This window comes from Dermacentor andersoni, chromosome 10, assembly GCF_023375885.2.
Source record: "Dermacentor andersoni chromosome 10, qqDerAnde1_hic_scaffold, whole genome shotgun sequence".
Classification (NCBI taxonomy): Eukaryota; Metazoa; Arthropoda; class Arachnida; order Ixodida; family Ixodidae; genus Dermacentor; species Dermacentor andersoni.
In genome coordinates, this window is record NC_092823.1 from 79,794,998 (window position 1) to 79,822,257 (window position 27,260).

At 45.2% G+C, this 27,260-nt stretch overlaps 2 protein-coding genes across 5 annotated transcripts in view; both read right to left on the bottom strand.

Annotated features, from left to right (window-relative positions):
- LOC126544118 (transmembrane protease serine 11D-like) overlaps positions 1–16,456 on the bottom strand; it is a 174,949-nt gene extending 158,493 nt beyond the window's left edge. For 2 of the 4 annotated variants that reach the window (XM_055062462.2, XM_055062461.2), the window contains exons 1-2: positions 16,235–16,456; positions 6,582–6,618 (exon numbers count right to left, since the gene is read on the bottom strand). In XM_055062462.2, coding sequence (XP_054918437.1) covers positions 6,582–6,618; positions 16,235–16,330 — 133 coding nt within the window. In that variant the 5' untranslated portion in view covers positions 16,331–16,456. The remainder of the gene's footprint in view (positions 1–6,581; positions 6,619–16,234) is intronic. The other 2 variants (XM_055062460.2, XM_055062463.2) reach the window with 2 other exon arrangements.
- Positions 16,457–23,024: 6,568 nt separating this feature from the next.
- LOC126544119 (L-sorbose 1-dehydrogenase-like) overlaps positions 23,025–27,260 on the bottom strand; it is a 48,304-nt gene continuing 44,068 nt past the window's right edge. Inside the window, exons 10-11 of the mRNA XM_050191345.3 lie at positions 26,343–26,565; positions 23,025–25,101 (exon numbers count right to left, since the gene is read on the bottom strand). Coding sequence (XP_050047302.3) covers positions 24,921–25,101; positions 26,343–26,565 — 404 coding nt within the window. The 3' untranslated portion in view covers positions 23,025–24,920. The remainder of the gene's footprint in view (positions 25,102–26,342; positions 26,566–27,260) is intronic.

A 27,260-nucleotide genomic window follows, 5' to 3' on the forward strand; every position in this document is an offset into this window, starting at 1 on the left:
CAGAAATATTTCGTAGTGGTAACAAAATAAATTTATAAGGGAGGCTGGTATAAAAAAAAAATAAAGACATCGGACTTTTCGGTAGCTTCACACTGGATGTTGGTGGTTTGCACAAAAATAATTTCCAGTCGCATGTTGAATCCGCAAACATCGATACCTTTGCTTTGTAAGGTTCTCTCTAGACACAGACAAGAATCACGAAAAAGTTCTTGGAGGTTCCGTTTAGCTCAAATCTTGGACAAGTTTATTGATGATATGTAGGTGACATGCTGATTATAAGTTTGCTGCTGTATTTCTGAAAGATTCTTCTGCACGGCTTTACCATTTCGTTGTGGTGATATAAGACTGGGACATGAATTCACATCGTATGTTGCTTTTGATCTCTGAAGTAGGGCAAGAGCGCGGAACGCAGCTTGGCTCCTCGTAGTCTCCGACTATAGGCACTGATTGTTCTAGAATTCAACTCAAAAACTGTGAGATTTTGAAAATGCCAAAATATAGCCGCTATTTTCACTGGCGGTGTACCTCTCCGAACCCCAGAGGGACTAATACTTAATCTGAAGGATTTTTATTGCAGAAGAAAAAAAAATGTGTGACCGTAGTAACAAACAGTTCGTTTGCTAGAGCATTTACTCAACCACACAGATTTACACAACGTGCAAAAAGAGTCAGAGCGCTGTACAACCCACGCAGCACAGTCAAAGCGTCAGCTTCAGGAGCGGATTCATGGGACACCATCATAAAATGCTTGAAGACGGTAAGTGCAAGTACTGAGTATGCGGAAAGTATGGTTTTTATTTGCACACATTTATGAGAACTCACTCAGGTGTGCTTTATGATTGCAAAATTAGGTCGTGAAGGGCATGCAACTACGGGTACTTCGTTATTTATAAATACAAAGTCCAAACAACCCTTGGTGCGAAAAGAGCTGCATTGTGTATTGGATACAAATAACACGCCGAAGTCTTTTTACACGCGCTCTATGAACCAGGCTTTGTGGGGATTCTTTGTATTTACGTTGTAATCACCCGCAACAATTGAGTATCCATTGCATTCAGAAACGAAGATTTGTGTCAGGAAGTCCGTAATGTTCCTGTGTTGGGCACCTCGTGACACATACGCTGAGGCCACCACAACACTCTTGGATTTAAGCACTGCACACACGTCGGCAAAATCTACGTCCGTTGCTCCTACGAGTTCAAATGGCGGACACTCCTTTCCTCGTTCGTATATCGCCACACCCGCGGTCCGGTGCGCACCTCTATTTGCTGATACGACACACCTATAGCCGGTGGTTCTCTGTTGACGACCCCATGGTCAGAGAAGCAGAGTAGGGGCACTCGCATTACGCTGTGGTCGTGCATGACGTCAAACCTGTGTGCAGTCAGTGAACGCACTTTAAGCGAGCACACGGCAAATCGGCGGGGCTGATTCAGCAGATTCATCACGCAGCGCTTTACCTTGATTTTCGGTGGCGTGGTAAAACGTGAAGCTGTCTTCAGCGTTGGTGAAGCCGTAAGGAAAAGTGGCTTGACTCGGTGCCACGTACACAAGTTTCTGGGGGTGAGGCTAGTGGTACTTGTATATGGCGCTAGTATACATGCCGCCCTGTGACTTATCAATAGTTATTGCACTAGTCTGCACAGCCGGTAACCGTGCGTGGCGACAAGTAATGCCAACTTTACGGTGCAACGTTGTGATGACCGTGCGTTGTTCGATGGGCACCCACTCGGGGCGGACCGCACTTCCGACTGCACTGGGCAATGGTGGTTCCGCCTTCAGCACGTGCCAGCCTTCCCCTGGCACCACAGTCGAAACTGAGCCACAGCCTTTTGGCGAGTCCCGACTCGTCCACTTCAGTGTAGGCGAGGTTCCCAACCGTGCATTACGTCTAATTGACCGTAGTCGTATATGGCTTTCCAATGCACATGCTGACCTTTGCTGGCAAGTTGCGCATTTCCGTCAGCGACATTGTCGCGAACTTTTCCGTTGCCTTGTCTCGTTCTTCGGGAGGTTGGTAACCAGAAAGCTCTTCTTTGATAGAAATGGTTCTCACATCGGATAAGCCTTCTATGGCGTTGTGGGGCGCTATAACGTAAAACTATTCGAAGCTTTTCTATTCTAATTCTGCAATAAGCCCTCCGCGATTGGTCAAAAGTTTTTTTCAACCATTTTGTCTGTCAGGCGATGTCACGAAAACCGCGACAGCTCCCCATACGATAGGCCGCGTACACACTGATTATACATGATTGGACCGAACCAAAGAAAAATAGTTCTTTCTAATTCGATACCTTTTCGCCATTAGCCCTCGGTTTTTCTTCAAAAGCTTTCAGGCTGCACCCAATTCACCTACCTGTCAGGCGACATCACAAAAACGCAAAAACTCACCGCGTGAAATTGACGTGTACGCATTAAAGGTGCATTATTATGCCGAATAAAACTTAATTTTTTTTTTCTGGATAGCCACAGGCTGCCCCGTTCCGAAATGAATAAAAGATGGCTGCCGCCGATCGCTCACGCACTGGCTACTCGCACCTCCCGGAGAGCGTGGGTTTATTTGTGTAAAATAAAACTTTTGGTGTGGCCGTGTAACGTTATCGACTACTTTCGGCACGTTTATGACCTCTCTGTCCCAACCCTTCGTTGCTGAGTATCCGTTTTAGCGGCACTCTTAACGTTTTGTTGCGTGCCTCCGCAATTTTAGCCAAGCCACTGAAGCTAAGTAACGAAAAGAGGACCAATCGCAGACGACAGTGCCACCCCTCATGCGGTTATTGATTTCAGTGCACAGGATCGGCCTCATCGAATCCCTCTCCACTTGAGCCTACTCCTCGCGTCTCGTCAGCCAATTAGATAAGTCAAGCCTGTGAGTGTAGGCAATGTTATTCGTTGTTAAAGCAAATAAAAGTGAACTCCTATAAACGAGGAGAGCGTTTGATTGGTCTATTCAGACAATCCTGCGGGTCACCGCACGATGCTTGCCAAATTGGACGTTAGGAGATTGAAATAAAAACATATTGGAATAGTTTTACGTTATAGGCCCCTTGGATGTTGAATGCTGTTGAATGCTGTTGAAAAAGTACAGCATCGAATTACTCACACAAGGTAACTGCAAATTTCACCTGCACATCAAGTAACGTAGTCAACTGTCTAGAATGTGCCGCTTGTAGCAAACAATAAATAGGTGAGCCTGGACAACAAATTCATAGAAGACCCAACGGTCACCGCGCGGATACAAAACACAATTTACCTAAAGCAGAAGCCAGCCACTTCAATGAATATGGTCATATATTCCACAAAGCAAGGCTCCATATACTACAAACAAATTTCAGTTCACCTCGCGAAAGGAAATATATGGAATCATAACTCATACACAAGTATAATTTCCTACACCCGACGGCAATTAATTGCGCACATGGCAACTTAGAATCTTTAGAAGCGGTAACTTAAGTCTGAATTTCTCATACCATCAACCAACGCACAAAACACATGATGCCACCAGCTAACCTTAATTCTTCACCTAACCTATTCCTCCATTTCGAAAAAAATTTTTCCTGCCTACTACTCAATTAAATGTACTATTTCGCGTTTTTACATTGATATCAACTGTACGACCCCCTTTTCCCACGTAGACCAGCCCCCGCCCACTTCTGCGCACGTCACCCTCTTATTCGTTACTCTGTTTTCGCCCTCTCCCCCCCCCCTCTTTTTGCCTGTTTTTATTGCATATTTTTCTGAAAACACCCTAACCAACACATTCCAATGTCCCAGCCGCCAGGATACCTCCAATGTCCCAGCCGCCAGGAGCCACACAGGGTATCGCCACTTCTGTATTCCACCGTAACGACACCTACGTTGAGCTACTGGGGCTAACGTCTTTTGAAAGACCATGCCGCTGCCTTCCAGTTACCCCATGCTTTGCAACCCAGACTCCTTGTCGCCATCTTAACTCCTTCAAAATTACTCGACGCATTGCTGCTACGTTACTAATGTCATTCTTTCAAGTGATGTCTTTTTGGGTGTTTTTGTTACTCGCGCACTGAAAGCCTGACCGGCTCTTCTAAAACCACAAGAACATGCCGTCCACGACACCCCTGAATGCTCCCTAGCCTCTCGCTTCCCCAACACACCCCCATGCCCTTCTTTTTCTTTTCTTGGTATTTTTTTCCTTTTGATATTCTTTTTTTATCCTTTTCTTTCTTTTCGTTTCTCTCCGCCTTTCCTCTCTCCCGCTCTTGTCCCCTCGTCTTAGGAACCACACTCACAAAATTCCGGCGACAGGGCTCATTCTCTTTGAAGTCTCTCCCTTTACAACCAGCCGCTACCGACAACAAACGCACGTGACGTCATTGTACTAACCCTTTAAACCTAACATGCCGAGGATGACGAGGTCGCCTTCGACGAAGATAGGTCCTCCTAGCGAAACGTTGCACAGCCTTTCTGACGCATCTTATCCCTGTTTGTAACCTTTATACCACGGTGTGCTATTCCATCTGTGAGCCGCTTTCTTGATTTTGGAGTGCCTGTAGAGAGTTCTTTTACAGAGAAATATGAGGCACTAAGGCGCCTCAAACTTCTTGATGGCACCTGAAAAGCAGGATGCGTTGTTTAGGAGGCGTTGTTCAAGAAGACATTTACGCAGTAGTCTTCCTCGATATTCGGGGCAAGGGACATGACTATGTTCTTAACGTCTACGGGCCCGTTAACCACGTTCCCGGCGATTCCGTACTGACCGCCGCCATGTATCAGTTAGCAAAAACGCAGAAGGGTATGCTAGGTGATCTGACCAGTTCACTCGCTTTATTTAGTTTAAGAAGTCGGTATGGTATCGGGCGTTACGCGTACTCATGGCTGCGGGACAAACACGAAAGCTTGTACTTCATCAAGGACGTATGGCATGTAGCACAGACACGAAAGTTGTGCTTCTTAAGAGGAAATGTGCTTCTTAAGAGAGTGGCGTGTGCATTTCGCACAGGTTTCACAACAGTCTGAAACCACATGCGGTCGCACACATTGCACACAGTACCAAACACATTGTCCAGGATCTTGCGTTAACAGTCGGCGTTGGCCCCTGTAGATGCGGATGGGTGTCTGGAAACTTCCATTTCTCGCACCTGAAGAGCTTTTCTGCGAAGTTGCCGGGGGTGTGCCTGACGTGCTCGTAACGTGGTTCTTATCGCCTAGGATGTCGGACAACGTTTCCGGCAGCACGCACCCGTGGGTCTTCTCGGCGAAGTCTCGTTGTCTGGTTCTCCCGTTCACATGAGGATCTCGTAGGCGAACTTACTTCGACAGGCTCTCACTTGGCCGTACCTTGGGTTCTCCGCGGCACAGCTCCCCAGCCTTATTTTCGGCTGCTCGCACGTGAGGTTCTGCGCGGCGAGGCTCCCGGACCTCACTTGGAGCTGCACGCATTCAGTGAGGGTCGGCGCGGTGAAGCTCTAGGGCCTCATTTTCTGCTCCACGTACATGAAGGTATTCGCGGCGAAGCTGTCGTGCCTGATTTTCGGCGGCGTGCACATGTGGTCGTTCGCGAAGAAGCTGTCATGCCTGACTGTCGACAGCACACGCTTGAGGGTTTTCGAGTCGAAGTTGCCAGGCCACATTCTTGGCAGCACGCACTTGAGGTTCCTGGCGGCGTGACCGTCGGGCCGCATTTTCAGCAGCGAACATGTGCACTAGAGGGTTTTTGCGGCGAAGTCTCTTGGCGTCCTCTTCACGAGAATGCACTGAGATGTACGCCCTGCATCAACGAAGCACTGCTGCTTGTGCACAGGGGTCTCCTGAGCCTGAAGTAGCCTGGTTGCAGCCGCACGTGTAGCCCTGTGAGACGCTTCTTCAGCAGCTGTTTGTACCTTGAGAGGAGGCATCATAATCCGTGCCGTAGTGTAAACACAGGCATCGAGAGTACACAACGCACATGTGAAATCCCTTGGCACGCAGCACGATACGATGCAATTATTTCATGTCATGACACCTGGTGAAGTACAATGTGACAGCAATGCAATGTTTGTACGCATAGGCCGTACGCAACGAGCATCTCACATCGCGCGAGAAAGGGCATGTATGATACAATGCAACTGCTACATAGCGTGCCACCTGGTGCAATATTATGCGACTCCAATTCAAAGTGCGCACGTATCGGCGCTACACAGCAAGCATCTGACATCTCGTCATTTCTCGCATGCTAGGACGCCTCTATATGAGATACTTCCGTAGCAGCTAGCAAACGCTGGCATGGCGCAATGGCAGAGTAGCCGACTGCTGCGCTGAGGGCCGGGGTTCCTTAGCGGCGGTAACTGATTGTCTTTTTTTTTTTCATTTCCTGGCCGTAGCCGATACGGACACCGGTAGCGCCGGACAACATCGCCAACGGAAACAGCTGTTGCATTGGGCCCATAACAGCTTAAGCTCCAGAAACTAATTATTTTAGGTACCATATGGGCCACTAACGAAGGCTAAGAAGCAAGCAAACACGCACTCTGAACGCTTGCAATCCCCGCTTAATCTGAAAGCTTACTGATGAGTTCGGCGATATAAAAAACCCATATTAATATACATAAATGAGAATGGAGACTTACTCTCGCTGTTTAATGTGCAAGTGGAGATGCGGTAAGCCTGAAAGGAAAGCATCAATAAACAAGTGAATCACGCGATGATTCTAATGAATGTGCTGCTGAGTGCGCACTAAATGTTCAGCACGAACACAGAGAGCACCGGTGTGCTGCGCTCGGACAGCAAAATTTACACCTGTGCGTTTTTCATAGATATAGAAAACCACTTTCTTTAGTGCTGCTTGATTGTCGTTCTCCACAATTGCAATTGCATAATGAAGCAATAAATCGCGCTACTGGCTTCCTTAATACCTGAGGCTTGCCGTCAATTACATTTATAGATTTACTTATTATTATCTTAGCTGCAGTTTTATTGTGTTTGCCGAGAAATTTCGCCTGTAGCGTACGAGATGTCATACGGTGAAGATTGCTTCTCTCTCTGCTGGTGGCCGTTTTTCACCACCTTACTGCTATCATAAAGCTAAAAAAATTAAATTATGTGGTTTTACGTGGCAAAACCACTTTCTGATTATGAGGCACACCGTAGTGAAGGACTCCGGAAATTCCGACCACGTGGGGTTCTTTAACGTGCACCTAAATCTATACACAGGGGTTTTCGCTATTCACTCCCATCGAAATGTGGCCGCCGCGGCCGGCATTCGATCCCGCGATCTCGTGCTCAGCAGCCCAAGACCATATCATAAAGTTATTGCTCGGCGCACGAGACGCCTACCGTACCCCAAATTTACTTATTGTTGCAGTCCATTCTACAACAAAAGAGCCTTCTCCAGTAAGATTACACGCGACGTGAATAATGTCCTAAATTCTCGATTATATGCGATCACCAACGATTACGCTGAAATGCGCCACTGTTAATGTAAAACTAGCGGACACACATGACCCGTGGTATTATGGTTCGACGACTGACTGCTGTGCTCGCCGCTGTGGCTTGGGTCTGAGTACTGCATATATTCACGGTCTTTCGTTTTCATTTAAAATCAGCTTTGTCCCCAATATTTGCCTTTCGTAAAGGGCAATAATAATTGCAGGTCTTACAAAACGAATGACTGCTGCTGACATTTTGGGGAGCAAGTTGTCAAGATACATAATATTATAAACATTGTTATTGCATAGATATGTTGTGTGTGTCGTTTCTGCTTAACACTCACACGAGAGCCAGCGTATATAAAAATTTAGCATATTCAGTGCCGACCGCTCTTGAGTGAACGAAAGCTTGTTCCCTTTTTCATCGAAGCTGTATACCTCTACCCCCCAGACCATTTATCGGGTCCGTGAGCAAGAACTCAACCAATACCAGCTGGAGGTGTGCGCCACTGGGTTCGTTGCAGCACCACCAGATGGTGCTCACCTCCACACATCCGTGGAGGCGATCCAGGTAAAATTTGTAAGGGTAAACTTAATTTACAACAATGGCTTAGAAATACGGAAGATAATAAATCGCTTGCTAGAGTGTTCAGATATTTGTACAGAAAAAGCATTGATTCAGAGTGGAGGAAACGAACTAGGAAGCTTGCCAGCAGATATGCGACCGGTACAGTAAGCACGGTAGCAACGAGAAACGTCAAACACAAAGTCAGAAAGGCTGAGACACTCTCATGGAAGGCGGCAATGGAAAAGAAACCACATTTGTATAACTGCCTAAGAGGAAAGAACGAAATCACGAAAGAACCATTTAATGACCACTCAAAGGGTAGCTCTCTACTTTTCGAAAAGAGACCAGCATGCCTTACAACGCGCACATATAAAGTGAACTACAACAAAGAAGAAGCATGCGCATGCTCCGGTAAAGCTATGGAAATGATGGAGCATGTATTATTAAAATGTGAAGCTGTCTACCCAGCGGTCGGATTAAGTCCTCTGGCCTCATTGAAGCCCTTGGGTTTCGATATAGCAGAGGGAAAGTGAACATGTCAGCTATAGAAATTGGTAAGCGGCGATTGAAGTTTGGTGGCAGAAAAGTAGGCAGATCACAAACAAGAAAAACAAAAGCGTACAAAAACAATGCTCCCAATAGCTCTTAAGAAAGCTTGATGCTGGCAATCCGGTTCTTTTTTTTTAATATTCGTAAGACATTATGCAACATATAAACAAGATCATGGTGCTTCCCGCAAGAACCTTTCGAAAAAACTGCATATTGGATAGACGGCCACTATCCTTAGGAAAAATTTTTGGTCCATGGCCAATTTTCTCTAAGAAAGTTTAGGTCCATGGCCAAGTCGTCCCCGCTGCGGAGGCCGCCGAGGACCTTCTCCATCAGCGTCGCCGCCGCTGGGAGGGGGATCTCAAAAGTTCGGAGTTGGAAGACCAGCTCTGGGCCGTCCGACAAGCCGAAGATGCCGCCCGAGTTCAAGGACTTCGAGCCACCACCTGAGGCCAGCACCACAAAAACTGCCGGACCATTCTACTAAATAAGGGTTCTTCTTCTTCCATGGCCAACAGAAAAACTTCAAACCATCGCTGCGTGCGCTTTTGTACAATTTTTGCAGGAGTCAAAAGTATCACAAAAATACGAAGTCATACAATAGTTATTGCTTGCATTGTTATTACTAACACGCACCCTTAATTACATGTTCATTGTGTCTTCGCGTTCATGTAGCAGTTGTATTTGTTGCATTTACAGCGCAGAATTCAAGTGCCCAACATCTTCTGGGTCAACATCCTGGTTTTATGAACATTTATGCTTTATGAACTCGTATGTTGCATGTGAACATTCCTGTTTCGCGGGTATTTATCCTACGTGAGCTCTTCTGCTGCCCGAACATTTACTTATATTGCAGTAATGAGACTTAGTACGTGAAAGTTCGTTTATGTGTTTATTCGCACAGTTTGGTCATTTTTGACAACTTTTCGAAGATAACTGTCATGTAAGAGAAGAGGAGTAGCTGGCGTGACACATACGCACCAAACTCTCCTTAAATACATTAATTAAAAGAAGAGCCTAGTGGCGCAACCCACTGCCACGTTTCAAAGGGAAGGCTCATAGCATCCATCTATGCATCAATCTATCCATCCATCCAACCACGAGGGTGAGCGTGGAGGTGGACAATATGAAGAGAGAAGTTAGAAGGGAAAATCTGTACGATAACACGAAGGGAAGTGCCTTGCTATTTGAAGCTCGAGCTGGTTGCCTAGGGATAAAAACATACCAGAGGGGATATTCGCAGCTAGATGATGCAAAGAGAGGCGTCTGTCGGACCATTCTGGACTTTCCTCTCTGCATGATTTATCCTAAGGAGCCGCAGTTTCACCCGGAATGCGAAAAGTCGATTGCGATTAGCATACAGCTATACGAATTCGGATAAAGCGTGCAGAGAGGAAAGTACAGAATGGTCCGCCAAACCCCTCTCTTCTTTGTTGCTTTATGCTAAGCTGTTAGCCTCCTGTTAGTCGGGATTTTTCTCGGTGTCGACCTCACGGGAAAAGAAAGCTTCAGCTATTGAAGCGGAAAGTACACATATTTTCTGGTATCACAGATACAACATACAGCTCAGCATTTGTTTCGATAAAGAACGAGCAGAAAAACATCCAAACCACATAATTTATGATAAGCCGTTCTTGCTAACATTGTGAAGCTTCCCGCATCCATTTCTTGGTTAAAGATTACTCTTGCGCAACTGTCACGACGACGGCAGCTTGGGACCTGGGAAGTGACGTCACTAGGCTTTCATATATAACAGAACGAACCAAGCAAATAATTTCATCGTTGTTGCAGCACCGTTATGGGTAGGCAATGCATTGCCAGGCCTCCCGAGGTGGAGCGTGAATACGACGAGCGGCAAAGGGAAAGGAAACGGCAATAAGACCAGCGGCCGGCGTGCTGCCTCTGCCCGTATTGCCGTGCAACTCGAGCACAGGGGAAATCCGCATGTCCACATTATCCTTTGGTTGAATAATGCGCCGTAGCAGGAATTCACCTACAAAGCATTGCAAATCCCCATCAGCATTGCTAGTGGTGGTGTTCAACAACTTCGCTGGACATCCGCTTCCACAGGGCTGTCGCCTTCCTTTTCTCTTGTTTGTTAAAATGTTCTCTTTTATATAAGAACGCCTGACAATGAGGATTTCTAGAGCTCAGTTCTTTATATGATTTGTGAGAATATATGTTTGAGATTACATGTTCCTGCCAGTAATTTCGCTTCATTAAAAATAACGTACGTGCTGAAAAGGAGACCGCTGCTTGTGTCAATTGCTTAGAAAAGTTACAAAAAAAATTCTTGCACTTTCAGCTCCCAGCAGTAGTGCCACCCTCGGAAGCCATGTTTCCCCTAAGTCAGATAAAAATTGTCTAGATTTCCGCAGATTAATCAAACGATGTTCAACTTACCATTATGACATTAAATACAGTTTGCCTGTTATGGAAGAAGACTGCAAATTTTCTATTTAGGTATAGTTCTAATCTCAATTAAAATTGTTTAAACGAAATTAGACTGCGCTCTAGCTGGAATGATCAATCTAACGTGATACGTGATAACGAAGCGTTCATAGAAACCCATTACGTTCAAGACACGCAGGTTTATCGATGGTTTATGGGACTTAGCGCCATCTGTCTGTCGACGGAACACTTCCGGTGCAAGAAAACCTAATGTGACGCTGCATCGGTTAAAAACAGAAGTAACGTAATTTTTGTTCTCAAAGGGGCGAAATTTATTGTGGTAGCGTGCCGTTGGAGCTGTATATTAATGTTCCCTGCAATTTGACTCGACTGCCGTTTCGAGCTTCTAACGCCGCAAGCGATGCAGCAAAGGGTCAGCCGTACGGGCGTCAAAATCGCACCACTGGACGGAACATAATTTCTTTGCAGGCCGACGAAAGTTTTGCGTGCAGAGTGCTGGTCGCCTCGTCGGACGCCAAGCTTGTCGGCCAGCGCTACCGAACGAAAACAGCCAGAGTAAACAATTATTTGGTGGTCGTAACTAACCACTTTTGACTGAAGACGTTAAGAGACGATGAAACTACCTGCGCTATCAGAATTCAGACAAGCGTTGACAAGCAAAACCACAGAACATAAAAGGGGGGGGGGGGGGGGGTTGCAACAGACGAACAATACTAGCGTGCCTTTCTGTACACAGCAAGAGCTGCATTGCATTGAAAGTCACAGCCGCATCAACGCCTCATTTCTATAGTGGGCGCTGAAAAAGCGGTATTTATTAGACATTTGCTCTATTGTATAGAGTAAGATAAGGTGTCTGTTCTTTCCTCTCCACTCGCGTATAAAATTGATTGGGAACTTTATTTTCGTCGAATGAATTAAACTGTCTCGCCTAAATAAAATAAAGCTTTTTCCTTCACAATGTTTGTTCCCTCCTCACTCGCGCTTCAATCGTTGCTCCCATAAGCACACTTGCTGATGTCGGTGACCATTGGCTCTGAACCGCTTTTCGGCCAAAGTTTCGCGACCCATTTGCAGAGGCCCTCGAAAGTATCAAGCCGAAGGGGAGCGTAAATAAGCGAAGGCTCTGCAAAGACTAGAGAGGTATTTGATGCGTAACAAAGCGAAGAGGGTGGCGAGGTAATTGAAGGGACGACGAGATACAGGCGACCGGGAAGCGCGAGCAACAAGAACAGGCACATACTGCCGAAGAAGAACGGTGGGCCAAGCCAACGGCTGCTGAAGAGGCCGCCGAGAGCAAGCGGCGCCGATTGGAGAACCGCCATTCGTGGAACTCAGATGCATACCTTGAAAAGAACTTTGTCGAAGACGAATTTGGTGGTATGTGTCCAGATCGTACGTCATCAGCGTGTGAGGCCAACCTCGCGCGAGCGTTTCCCAGGGAGGACGTGAGTTCGTTCGGGCTTTGCGCCACGCGCAAAGAAGAAATGATTAGCACTGGCCTAGATAATCAAAGAGGACGGTTCCTGCTGTAATCTTTTTTTTTTCTGGATATGGGTAACCAGGCCTGTCCTACAGAATATAAGAACGTCGCAAGAGTGTGCACACCAATATAAATGGTGTGCTAAAATTCTTAGCGGATGCCCTCTACTACCTAAAGCACCACTACGCTAACTCACCTACACGCAATTTGCAGTGAAGCACGCACATACGCTGTTAACTACTTTTCTTTTTTCCATTTCGAAAATCCGTCAAACACGTCACCAAGATGACTCAGTCATAACTCCGTTAAGGTTGCTCGGCCTATGGGCGGTTCTAGGGTAAAGGGACAGTAAAGGTGAATCAAGCTTAAGTGATAGATTAGGTTGCTATATCTAGGTTAAAATACCTAGATCTAGGAAAATTAACTAGAGGTGACAGGCACTGGCTGACAAACAGAAAGACCGCCGATTTGCCCAGTTGTCATGGCAGAACAAATACACGCTGATCGTTCCCCAGTTTCCCTCTAAAAAAATAACACCCGCTTCTTGCGCTACCCAATTTAAGACTTATAAAACCACAACCTACGGACCCTACTTGTATACCTCCGCACAGGTATTGTCGTTGTGCAGCGTTATCATGAATTCTTTCAAATACTACTGGCATGACGCCACCGTGGTTGTTCCATTGCCGTTGAACTTCGTCGTCCGAGTCTCGTCATGCCATAGTTGTCACGCCATCCTCCTCATACTATTGTTGTCATGCCGTAGTCGTCACGTTGTCGTTTTACCATCGTAAATTCAGCCATCCATTTAATTCATGAAACCATATTGCCATTATTTTGTTGCCAATATATTACCTTCATCGCTTCATCGACTTCGTTTTTTCGTCATTCAATACTAATTACGCTTTCCTTATTCAATCATGATTATCCCTCCGTTGTGATGCCATCCTCGGAACTACGTCGTCGTCAATCGATACCATGCCTTGGCCCTCCTATCGTCGTCATCATGCCATCGTGGTCGTGTCATCGTCCTCACGCCAGACCCGCCGTGGTTGCTCAGTGGCTATGGTGATGGGCTGCTGAGCACGAGGTCGCGGGATCGAATACCGGCCACGGCGGCCGCATTTCGATGGAGGCGAAATTTGAAAACACCCATGTACATAGATTTAGGTGCACGTTAAAGAACCCCAGGTGGTCGACATTTCCGGAGTCCTCCACTACGGCGTGCGATCATAATGAGAAAGTGGTTTTGGCACGTAAAACCCCATAATTAAATTTTTTTTTCCTCACGCCAGCTTCGACATTTGGCTCTCGTCGGGGCGTCATCGTAAAACCATCATACTCATACAGGCATCGTGATGCAGTCGTAGTCACCTCATTGTCGTCATACACTCGTCGTCATCCCATTGTGCTTCCGCGCTTGTTACGTCATCGTTATCATTTCGTTGTAAACAGTCGCTATTATGTAACCACTCTCATAACATCGCGGTCATGCCGTGGTGGTCATGTCATTCTGGTCTTTTTACTTTCGTCATGTGGTTCCCGTCACACCATCGTCATCAATTGTCGTCATCCCATTGTTCTCTTTTCCTTGTCTCGGCGCCGTCGTTATGCCATCGTTATCAGGAAGAATTGCACTTCATTTTCGTCTGGCCGTCTTCGTCATACCACCTCTGTCTTTGCATAGACGCCAATCGCTCGTCATTCCATCGCTGTCACTCCGTCAGCGTCATGCAGTCGCCACGCTCATGGGCGGCCTCGGAAAGCGAGTACCATAACAAATCTGGACGTTACCAGAGTATGTCGCACATAGCTGAAGCCATGCAGGTGTCACAATGACTACTACAGATATTAAATAAACGTGACTCCCAAAACACCGTGCGTCGCTACGCTGCTCGAACGCTAATGGCATTACCATCGACAGTCATTGAGAGATGAGTTCTGCCACAATTTTTCAGAAATAGGTATCATCGTGTCAGAATCACAAGCATGGCTCTTTTCTCTGCGCGTCGCTCGCCTTGACCATCTCAAGATCACGTACTGATCATGTTAAAACAGGACTTTGCAACCAGGCTATGAAGCTCCTCCAAGCGGGCTATTCAGGAAAATCGGAAGTGCCTGTTTGAGAAAACGTGATACGGAAATTGAATGGTAATTAAAAACGCAAACATTGTTGTGAAAGGTTATAAAGATAGCATGTCATGCGTCCATAACATGTAACACAGCAACAAGGAGAAAGCGAACCGGTGCGTCCAACTTTTCCCTGCACTTGTTTGCCACGTTGTGTGTGTCCCAGACTCTGTGCCCACAGAACACAGGGGACTTTGGCGAGAAACAGTTGCAGCGGTACGTAGAATGCTTCTTCGGAATAGTGTTTCTTATTCTTCTGACCTGCGGCGAAGGCTGGATGAGGCAAATGAACCACCAGGTTTAATCGTGTAAACTAAAGAGCAGCGGTACGTGCAAGGTTCATCAAAGAATATATTTTTTGTGCGTACCATATCACTGTGAATTATGCAAACATGCGCCCAGCTTAGCCGCATGATTATATTATCCATCAGCAGCAATTCGATGGCCAGCAAATTTTTGCGCGGAAATTGCTAGCATCTTTAGTAAAACGAAGCTCGACTTCCAGTTTCTGCAAAGCGCTCGTAGTTAGATTTTCCCTAAACTATTTCCATATGTTACTTTTCTATTTTGAAAAATAATTACCACTGTAGCAAGCTCTCTTAAAAAATGTAGAATTCAAACTCCTGACGGACGGCTTTTAGTGAAAAATTGATCTCTTCTATCTCATTTTAAACTTCCATCAGACGATATTCCCTACTAATTACATAACACTCCGTTACAGAACTTCGGCAGTCTGGCATGATTATGCACACTGTGTTAATGTATTTGAGCTAATAACATTACTATTACGGCGGCGTTGTAGTTATACCAACAATGGGAATGACCCAGTGGTTCAAAACTTCCCATATCACTACATCTACAGCTGCAGAGCCCGCGGCTCTCCGCGACGCGCTTCATGTGATAAATGCTGAAAGTCCTCTAAAATAGGCAGTCTTCTTCAATTCAAGGCCCGCCTTACAATGTGTGCAGTTGCTTCTCCGACATGGAACTCACTATCAGCTCAAGTGCGAAATCGTGGAACTTGTCTATCACTTGAGAGAAAAAGGACACAGTATCACTTTTCCGTAGATACCAGGCCAATGCGGTGTCATTGAAGATTATGACGCAGATAAGGCAGCTCCGACGTCACAGAAGACCGCTGCGTCCGCATTCCTCTCTCAAGGAGCGACGCTGCGAGACAACTTCGCATTCTTGCACGCACGCTCTCATTAGCAGAGTAGAATACCGCACATACAAGACGCGCCAGACTGCACAGAATAAACTCTTCACTGTAAGTCAGACCTGAGGCCTGACTGCATCGACGCGAAGCGTCTCTTCTGTGTCGATTGCGGCTGGGAGTTGCCTTCACGAAAGCTTACTCAGCAGAAATTGGAATGGCTGATAGTCCTGCATGTGATGTTTGCGGATGCGAGGAGAACATTTACCATTTATTGTGCTACTGTCCTCAATTTCAAGCACAAGTACAATCTTTGTCCTATACAATGAGGAAACTAGGGAAACTAGGTGATCGTCCTCTTAGCGAACAGGCAGTCATGGAACATATATATATATATACATATATATATATTCTACTACTTACATGTTGAGCTGCAAAGTTTTTTGTATCTTTTGGCAGTATAGCTACTTCAACAATATATATTCATATATTTCCTCAAGATAAAACGTGCATAATGTAGTTCATAACGGGATCATAGTTTTCTATCCAGAAAGACTTACCCATACTAAACCAGGGCCTTCTGCCGCAAAGAACGAAAATAGTAATAGCCGTAAAATGGCTACAAAGCTGAAAGGGTGAAAGGCAGCGAGCACCATAGCGAGGTAGCTTGCAACCTTGCTTGGCGCTGAAAACTTCGCCTTTTCTGAGGCCAGTCAATTACATGCAAGCGCAACTTAATCCCGTGCTGCATTCCCATACGGTCTACGCACGTTGTTCATGTTTTCGTAAGAACCTGCAATTATCTGCTTTCATTTTTTTTTATTGAGAAGACAAAGATCCGTATGATTTATACCAAGCGACAGCTGGTCAGCGACGACGATGCACGTTTTATTACCTTTCTTTGCATTTTTTCATTCCTAATAAACCCTTTTTCACAAACGTGCAATCAAGCACGTTTGTAAAAGCAAGTATATGTTACGACGAAATACTAACAAAATTTATAGAACAAACAAGGATGCCACATGTTTCTTCATTATGAGCAGTTAATCACAGATGTTATCATAGCACAGCTTACACATTTCTTGGTATTCACACGTGTATCTCAAGCGCCTCTCCATTAAATGGGAAGACAAACGCTAAGAGCTTTCATCCCAGTGCAGATGATTTCCAGGGAGAGACAAGTATGTTATTCCTCCAATATCGACCTGTAGGCCTACCATGTGCCCCTTATTCTATTTTTATTGCGATTAGCATTTCAGGATACTACGCACACTCTTCGGTATCTATCAATATTTATGGCCATCTATCTGTCGGTCTATTATGCCTGTAGCAGTGCTCCCGCCCACTTAGGGCACAGGGAAGAGCTATGAATTTGGTTAGTTGGTGTGTATTCATTTTTCTCAGACCGGCACATTGTAACGACCAAACAGAACTCCTCCCACCGAACATACGAGCTCAGATCTCTGTGTACCCAATCCCTAAAAACATGAGCGAGAAATACCACAGACAACGGCGCCTTGCACGGGCCAGGACACTCGAACGCAGGTTCGGTAGAAATCCGGAGGTTTATTACACGGACGCGTGCAAACAAGATAGCAAAACTTTTACTGTGGTAGCCACAAACGCACAAACTACTATTTCCACAACAGTCAGAACAGAGTCGGTGGCCACAGCAGAGGCTACTGCGGTGGCTCTGGCTATACGTGACGCTGAAAATAGAGCACGTTCTGCGTTAATACTAATCGACTCGCAATCGGCATGTCGCCTTTTCATGGCAGGCACCCTGCCCAAACTCACCATCAAAATCCTAGGAAGAAATCTCACGGAACACCACGCTATTACGTGGTGTCCGGCGCACGCCGGAGTGAGGGGTAACGAGAGGGCGGACCGCCTCGCTCGAGAATATAGCATCCGAGCGACGGAACGCACTCTCGTAGAATCTCCGATCACAGCAAAAGATATCTTGGAGGCACAGAGACGAGGAACGCAACGGTATAGCTTTCCAGACACATCCTTGGACTCAGCGCAAATGCGGGACTGGCGCCGACTACAAACCCGTACATACCCACACCTACTCCTACTACACCACATACACCCCACCCGGTATCCCAACACTTGCCCTTGGTGCGGAGGGCGGCCATCTCTTGACCATATCACATGGTCGTGCCAGAGTCGGCCACAAGAAATCCAATCACCCCTTATGGGGCAAAACTACAACAGTAGGCAGTGGGAGGTGTGGCTAGCCAGCACGGTGCGGGAGGACCAATTGGCCCTTCTCGACCAAGCCCGGCGTGCCGCGATCGCCAGTGGGGCCCTGGACTGAGGGACCCACCCACTGGACCTGAATGTGATTTTTTTTAATAAAAGTTTATACTACTACTACTTTTCGTTTCCGATGAACAACAGTCGTACAACGAAAGGCTCAGTCAGAAGCGGATGGTTCGACAAGTCTCCTTGTAACGCTGGCTCCTGTCCAGACTTTTTTGTTCGAGCAGCTTGCACTACATAATTTTATGTTCATAAGAATTCTTTGTGATTATTTCCTATTTGCTCCCCCGTTGTCATACCTCGTTTCTGCTTCATATCAAGTGTTCGTTCCTCCCCGTTTCGTCTTACAGAACTAAACGCAAGAAAAATGAATTAGGGTAGGAGGTATGGGGGTCATAGTCTAATAGTTACAGCAGTGCGCTGCTATGATGAGGGAATTCGGATGAAAACCGACCATTGGATCAACTCGGGTCACTGAGTATGTGCCATTGAGTATGTACCTCCCTTGAAAGTGGGCATAGATCACCGACGACTCATTGGTCAAACTGTTTGACTATGAAAGAATGCAGGGCACAAAGCAGAAACAGAACTCAGTCCGGCCATTCTTAAATCAAAGTTTTCTTTTGTATACACATCCATTTCTTTCCGAGTAAAGTTACCTGTATGTAGCTGCAGCCCATATCTGACATTAGATTTCGTTTTCCAGTCGTGTTTTCTTATCCGGCTTCTCTGTGAACAGCCAAGCCTAGCCACGATGGCAGCACCGTGGCGTCCGAGTTCCTAGCCACGTTCGAAACGACAACAAATTGTAAAAAAGATTGCCAAGAAAAATAGATCGCTCAATAAGGCCAACCTCGAACACGTCCCGTTGAGTGAAAAGCACTTTTTTTATATTCGTTTATCCGATAAGGCTGTCCTCAGTTGCGTTGAAATAAGTGCGGATCACTACCTTTCAAAATATATTGTTATTCCAAAAGCCATGGACGTGCGAGATTTGCAAGATGGCATTGCATCCCCGAACCATTAAATTGTGGACCTCGATACATGCGTTGTATTCTAGGAAGTCTTTTACATATAAAATACAGGATTCATTGTCGTTTCCGATGAACAATAGTCGAAGGAAATGCTCAATCAAACGTGGATTGGTCGACAAGTGTCCTAGTTGTAAGCTGGCTCCTATCCCGCTTTTTGTTCGAGAAGCATTCACTACATGGTTTTTTGTTTGTCTGACTTCTTTGTCAGCATTTCCTGTTTGCGATTGAAATACAATTAATAAGATGTCGAGGAACCTGCTGTCGTCTCGGATTTTATGTGTTGTACAGTGCTGTTCAGTCAAGTTCAATGCTTTATTTGTTCATCTAAATGTTGCCCTAATACTCATGTTTTCCTCCACAAAACGCCATCACGTGATGCCCCCCCCCCCCCCCCCCCCTGTGTCAAGTAAACTGAAGTAGCGCCTACTAAAGATGTTCACGTTTTCTTTCAACAAACGCGTGAGCTCATGGTTTATAGCCCCACCTATCTGAATTCCACCAGTTCCAGACAAGACGACAAAAGAAAGTTCCCCGGAGAGCCCAACAGAGTCTTCACCCACCTCAAGTGATGGTAAGACGCGTTCTGTTGACGTCAGCTGCACCGTGCCTAATTGATGTTTCTCTCTGCAGATATAGCCAGGATATGTGATACCAAATCCCTTTAAAGTGGGCCTTAAAGACCGCTTTGAAGCAATTTCAATTCTTTGATAACTTCACCCAGCTTGCGATATGTCTCTATTTGTGTAGGTATGTCAGCGCCTCACCTCTTTCCCCTCAACTTGGGTCACTGCGCAGTCTATGGTCAAATGCGCAGAGCATTGGGCTGCTGGAATGACGCAACCGGGTACAAAGCCAACCACCGGACCAACTTTGGTCACTGCTCTTCAGTGACTCTCTTTGACGACAACTTACGTCACTGGGTATGCGCTACTCGGTATGTGCTGCCGAAGGCCATCCAAGCATTACTGAATTTTTAAAAAATACAGGCCTGGATTGCAGACTTTGAGCATGCCAGATTGCTTGCCATATGTTCATCTTCCTTCTATCGTCATCTCATAAGAAGCCAACAGACACTGACACCAAGGACAACATAGGGGAAATTACTTGTGCTTAATAAGTGAAATGAAGAAACGATAAATTAATGGAAACGAAAGTGGATGAAAAAACAACTTGCTGCAGGTGGGAACCCACCTGCGGCAAGTTGTTTTTTCATCCACTTTAATTTTCATTAATTTATAGTTTCTTCATTTCATTTATTAAGCACAAGTAATTTCCCCTATGTTGTCCTTGGTGTCAGTGTTTGTTGCCTTCTTATGATATGACTAACAAAAATCGGGCCCCTCGGTTAACCCCCTTTCTTCTCTTCTATCGTCATCGTCACCCATCATGCGCCTCTTTCTTCCCTCTTTCTTTCCCTCTTCCCCTTCCCCCAATGCCGAGTAGCTGTTTAGAGGAATATACCTCAGGCCGACCTCTCGGCATTTCGTGTCACTAAACTTCTCTCTCTCTCTCTCTCTCTCTCTCTGGTATGTGCAGCTCTTGAACCAACCTCTTTCGCTTCAACTTGGGCAATTTTATATATGGACATTATGTGACAGACGCACATTCCCCCTTGATTATTCTTTTATTATGATGCCTGTACAAATACAAACTCTTAGCTTTAACAAAATCTGGTGCAAATATTTCAATTTGCATACTTTGCCAACTGCGCTGAGGACACGAAGTTTTCATGTTCTGATCATCTATGTACCCCTCGCAGAATGTTTCTTCTCTCTTATTGTTGCTGAGAGTTCTTGCATGACAGACACTTTTTTCTGCTGAGATACCTCGTTGCTAGCGACCGTCGCTGTGTAATATCAGCGTATTATGCTCCAGAAGAAGAATCGTCTACATTAAATATGTTCAAGCCATTTTACTAAATGTTACTATTTCATTCTGTAAATTTCCAATGGCGCTACTTCCAGTTGTACCTCATTGCAAAGTTCAACGTTATTCGTTATTGGCTATTTTTTCTGAAACGTTCAGTATTGCTTCCTTTCTGATTCTCCTATTGTAGCTTCTGCAGGTACCTCCGCTACCATTACCTCAGAATTCACTTCGCAGCCAAATGACACAACCACGTTAAGAGGCGTGCGAATATTCAAAACTTTCAATTATTGAATCGAATAGTGTCCTATTTGATTCGGTCTCCGAATCAGATTGTCACTATTCGTAAGTGCGAATATTTTTTGAAAAGCTTTTCGAATATTCCACAAGACCAATTGTGCCCAATGAAATATAAATCTGGAGCAAATGTGCGGAAAATTTTTACCCCAGTGGGGATAGTATAGACACAACGTGAGACTTGTACAGTGGGGCAGGCTACATCTTTAGGTATGCATACGCTAAAGGCTTTACAGCAATCATTCGCCGTCTCTGAAGAGTCGTGTGCATTCTTGGAAACTGCTTGTTCGCTCCCAATTCTCAATGTGTGTTTCAATGCGTAAGCATTCTTTGGCGAGTACCCCAGCAAAATCTGTGTTATGCGAAAAGTGTAATGCCTTGTACCAGCACAAAAATGTGTAATTTTCGAAGTTAGGACATTTAATTGTTATAATAGCGTAAATGCAGATAATTGGCAGCAACTGCTTTTTATGTAGTCCCAAATTTGTGTCTTGTCTTGTGTCTATGAGCCTGCTTACACTCTTCTATAACTTGCTTTATTGACTTGTTGCACCACTTACGTGGTTTTTCCTTTCACTCCAACAATGTTTCACTTGTGTTTGTCTTATCTCCTGCTGCATGACGTCTATCTGCTCCTTGTATTCCAGACTGCTGTAGGCAAAGCCTCTATTTTTTCTATGTGCCCTTTGTGATCTCTGCTATTTGCTTTTCTTTAATTTTTAAATATTCTGCTGCTATTGGTTTTTCTATTGCGTCCTTGTCTTCCCCAAATATCTCCCAAAAAGTGCATACTCTACTGCCTACTTCCCCATTCTGACGTGCCGTGTCCATTACACTTATTACATCTTTCAACTATTATAAATCTCTGTTTATTGCACCGACCCTGCACTATAGCCAGTGACAACCTAAGATATATAAGGAAGCTCCACTCACAAAAATGCCGTGCACCTGTTCTTCACCTCTGAAAGAAAGCTGAACCAGCTGGACGCCGACCACAGCTTAATTGCTTTGACCGGCTAACGTAAATATTAGGCTAATTAGAAAATAGAAGCTACTTGTATCAAGCTAAAATATTATCTTTGGCTGATCGGTGACATTCGTATCTCCTATAAAACGTGGCTAAACATGAAGGTTTCATCCTCAAACCAGTGACACAATGACCGATATGTACGGAGAAGAAACCTGCTTTATATACGCGAAACCGCTTAACGTTGGGTAAATATGTCATTATAGTTGGCTGGAGCTCCTATGAAAAATTTGCTCTTGTTGGACAGTGTACATATAACATTGTAATTCTTAGGCTGTCACCGACTATACAGAATCATTGTCATCAGTATATCCATTTAAATCCTGCATGTGCGCGTTCATATATCCTACTAATATCGCCTGGCCCGATTTTGTGAAGACTTTATTATTGCTTCTTCTTATATTATCAATGAATTCTTCATTTATCTCTGCTGCGAGTTCCTGTCCATAGGTAGGCTGCTTCCAGCCACGTCTCTTTTCCTTCCCATACGCCACTAAACAATACACGCTCCTTGCATGTAGGTTTTATCCTTCGCCACTTAATGCCTCACCTAATAAGCATGCCCACACATCGACCTTTTTTCATCTTCCCATACAAAATTGTCAATAACAGGCGCCTGTTCCAAATCTTGTTACAAGCCACTGCAAAGCAATTCTTTACATTGCAAGCAAAATCTCATTACAAGCCGACCCCATGTGAAGTCAGCTAAGAAGACTGTGTCTTCAAAATTGTGCGCGTCGCCGACATACGTAAGCAGCCCTCTGGCTGCTTTTGCCAGAACGCTACTAACAAAATTCGAAAATGACGAGCAAAAACAAACACAAACACACGCTCGAGAAGAGGCCCACACAAAACAGATATTTAATAGCAACCATTTATTTGAGAGAACAAGAACACTTGTGTATTTACAGATTCGGGCGCACGCACAATATGACCACAATGAAATCATACGAATGCGCGCATCGTCATGCGTTCAGCGTTTACATGCGCTTTATCCAAGAACGCATTGTTAACAAGTGTCAATCAAACCACTCGCTGATGATAAATTTCCGTAAGAGACCAGTCGCCTATTTCTCAGGACCGTCTCATGAAAGTGTCTTTTTCTGTGGTAATGCATTTCGTTGAATTCTCTTATTTCACCAACGCGATGGTTTATGGTAACACTGAACATGGCAGTGGAAGTTGCCTACCGGACGGTAACATGGACGTACTTAAAGAACCCCTACGCGCCGCCACTATAAGTACTCATGTTCCAGACTCTGAAGCAAAGGTGTTTTGCCATGGTGCCTAATTTCTGTACTCCTCGCTCCCTAAAGTGGAACGCCATCCTTGGTAGTTCTGTGTTTTGTCAGAATGCCGAAAGCACATACAAGCTTCCACTGAATAATGTTACCGACAAAGTCGAGTGAGTTTACAGAAACTATTCCACTTCGTCTGTTCACTTTCTGTTATGGCGCCACACCACAAGACACTCGATTCATGGGCTTCGTGCAGGCGATATAAGCGCACACGTGGAGGGAATGCGGACACACGTCATCGTACCAATGACTCGCCGGTTGGATTTCCCAGTAGCGCCAGCACTGATTCGACAAGGACCATCACGTAAAGACTGTCTTGAGTTTCTTTTTTTTCTTTTAAATATGGCACTATGCTTTCTACAGAGCACGAAGTGAACGATTACCTAGAGGCAGGGACAGAAACTTGTTCTCATAAACGACAGTAATCAGAGCAACTTGGTATTGACTTTGATGCAGAAAGGCGAGGGCACAAAACACGGACACAAGAAACAGACGTATTCCCCGGCACCAACGATTGTGTTACCCTTTTCAGCCCTCTTCTGCCTGTGCTTTCTGCGCCTGCCATTTCGTACAACGCATTGTACTTATGCTGTGGGTCTGCGTACTACAACTTCTCGTATGCAGCAGGTGACGGGAGCAGCACATCACTTTAAATAGCTCTCGCGTCCCGGGTAACGTGGCCAGTTGCGCAAAACTTAGAAATATGCTAGCCTCGAGTTAACACAGCATCGACGAATTGCTTAGAATGCCCTGGATAAGCCCATAGCTCCAAAGCACAAATGTTTCCCGTTTGCACTTGAGATTCACAATTGCAAGGAGACACACCATTGGTAGCTATGGAGCTATTTTTAACTGTTAGTTCTAAGGAGAGGCTTTGATCTTGCCACAAAGAAACTTTCTGAAAAAAATACTAAGAACGGTTTTCTTTAAAGGAACACCGCTGTGATATTATGTTATAAAAACTGAGTCCTAAACATGAGTGACAGATATTTTTCAAAGGATGTCAGTATAGATGTGTTTCCAGAGAGACTTCAAGCACAATAATATTCTGTATAAACGAACCAAAAAGCAGTCTAGCTTGGTCTAGCTAACCTCATACATAGTGCTACATATAGAGGGCATATGAAATGGAGTATCTGTTCACGCGTATCCTGCATCCAACTCCTTCATCCAGGGTTTGTGTCCCACAACAAGCTTGCTAAGCATGTATCACTTGAGTTTTCTTGCAAGCAGGAAACAATACGTGTCGTTGCCTACGAAAGGAAATATATTCCTATCTACCTTTGCTGTGAACTTGCTCCCGTGTGCCAAACGAAGGCTGGCCCATCTAGACAAATAATATGGCACAGCAAGCGCACGAACCTTTAACGTACACACAATGTTGTTTGTAGAAAGGCTCAGAAGAACTTGGTCTCCACCTAACGCCTCGCTTTGAAGTAACGACACAAATTTGTAGTCACCTTCGTGTCCAAAGCCACCAGTTCAAATAATTCGTACCCCACGTGACCCGCCTAAAGTGACGGATCATATCGGAAGCCTTCTCCGCTACCATGATGACCGGGGCATTGGTGTTGCCCGACGGGATCTCGGGAAACACGGAAGCATCCACGACCCGCAGACCGAGCACGCCTTTGACCCTGCGAAAGAGAGCGTCCGAAAGAGAAATATAATTCATCCCGCCGACCTTAAACAGCACAGTGCCTCATTGGTTCACATATGGTTGCAGCGTTATAAACTCCTAGACCTATATCATTACCTGGCAAGAAATCATTAATGTATCTTTTCGCATTTTCTACAATCTCTCATGGTAGAAAAGCCATTTAGAGCTTTTTCCATGCGCTTTGGAGATCGTCATGAGATAGTATCTACTATTTTTGACAAGGCGTATTCTGTGATAAACATGGTATCTCAGAGTTGCGGCGTGTTGGTAGTATTGTAATTGTAATCATTTTAATATAAATGACTCGAGAACACGTGAAACAGTGTTCCGATTCAGCCCATAGCAGCAACAGCATTTTGCCTTCATTCGTAAATTACCGCGCCTTCATTGCGCAACATTTTCCTACAGGTGCACATGGATTCCCTCAAACAGCGTTATCTATGCATCTTCAAGACCCAATGTGACCTCCCATCAAAATTTACCATCAATGCAATTACTATATATGGCCAAGAGAATCTCCTGTGGTTTCTCTCAAGTAGATCAAACGCAAATAGCTGTATTTGCGTGCACCACCATCGTCATATTCACCGCCACATGTCGAGTGGTATAAGTTGAAGAGCAAAAGCTTGTTCTTAGAAATAACTTGGTACCACATTGAGTACGCCAGTCTTGTGGTTGCTAACTTTTGCGGTTTAATAGCTTCATCTCATTGTCTGTACGTTAGTTCGTCCGTAGTTCTCTTAGCACATCATCAACTTCGACATTTCGTCCCTAGTCTACGGGACTGCCTGTTAAGAAGGTTGGCACAATTTATTCTGCTTCCTTTGGCGACTGAATACGTAAGAAGCCCCGAGACCAGACTTTCATATCGTGAACTGGGCTTCAGTTTCTGCATATGCGTCTTGCCTAAACCAAACGCCAAGAACCAGCGCGCCGAAACCAAGTCAGCGTGTAGAAGCTAGGGCATGTCGTTCCTGCTTGAAAAATACCGGGACGTGCAGTATTACAATGATGAAGTACACGCATGATTCATGACGGTTATAGTTTTGTGGAAGATCATCTGCCCAAGAGGGCGCGATCTTGTTTTGGAGTTTGGTGATCTTGCATTTCGCTTCTACTGAAATGCGGCATCTATCACAAATCACGCTTGCAGCCTCGAGCCATGACGTACGATGTTGCCACTGAATAACCACGATCGTACACGGGACTCCATCGTACCTGAGTTGCGGGTCTACGACCGTAGTGGGAAGCTCCGGGCGTCCCATGCGGCACGTTCCGCTGGGATGGTAGATGGTAGCCGTGTACGTGCGAGCGATGCACGCCAGGTGTTCGTCCGAGTACGGCTCGTACCGCTCGCAGCCCGGGAAGTCCGGCTCGAAGATGTGCGCGTCGTACTTGCGGAAAGGCTCCGAGTATCCCAGCGCTATGAGCTGCTTCATGCCTGGCACAGTCAAGGAGATAAACGGAATAAAAGGCTGATCAGACAATTTTCCTTCATCTTGTGCGCAGTGCCCCAAAATATCTAAGCTATTAATTGATATTTGCTATTGTGCGCTCTCCTCATGTTGTGGCATAAACATGGCGGGAGCGACACGATATTTGCAACGCTAAGTACTTTTTTTCTTCGCAGGGTTCCTTCTGGATATCAATACTTTTAATCCTAGGTGAGCTCAGTTCGAGACTTCAAGGGTTCATGGAAACTGGAAGAATGCCATCATTATACTAATCAACAAAAAGGGAGACGTTAAAGAATTGAAAAGTTATCGGCCCATCAACATACTTCCTGTATTGTACAAAATATTCACGAAGATAATTTCCAATAAATATGGGCAACAATAGATTTCAGTCAACTAAGAAACAGGCTGGCTTCAAGAAGGGATACTCTACAATGGACACATCAATGTCATAAATCAGGTAATCAAGAAATCGAGAAATCTGCAGATTACAATCAGCTTTTCTATATGGCTCTCATAGATTACGAACAGGCATTTGATTCAGTAGAGATACCAGCAATCATAGAGGTATTACGTAATCAAGAAGTACAGGTAGCTTACGTGAATATCTTAGAAAATATCTACAGAGATTCCACAGCTACCTTAATTCTCCACAAGAAAAGTGGAAAGATACCCATCAAGA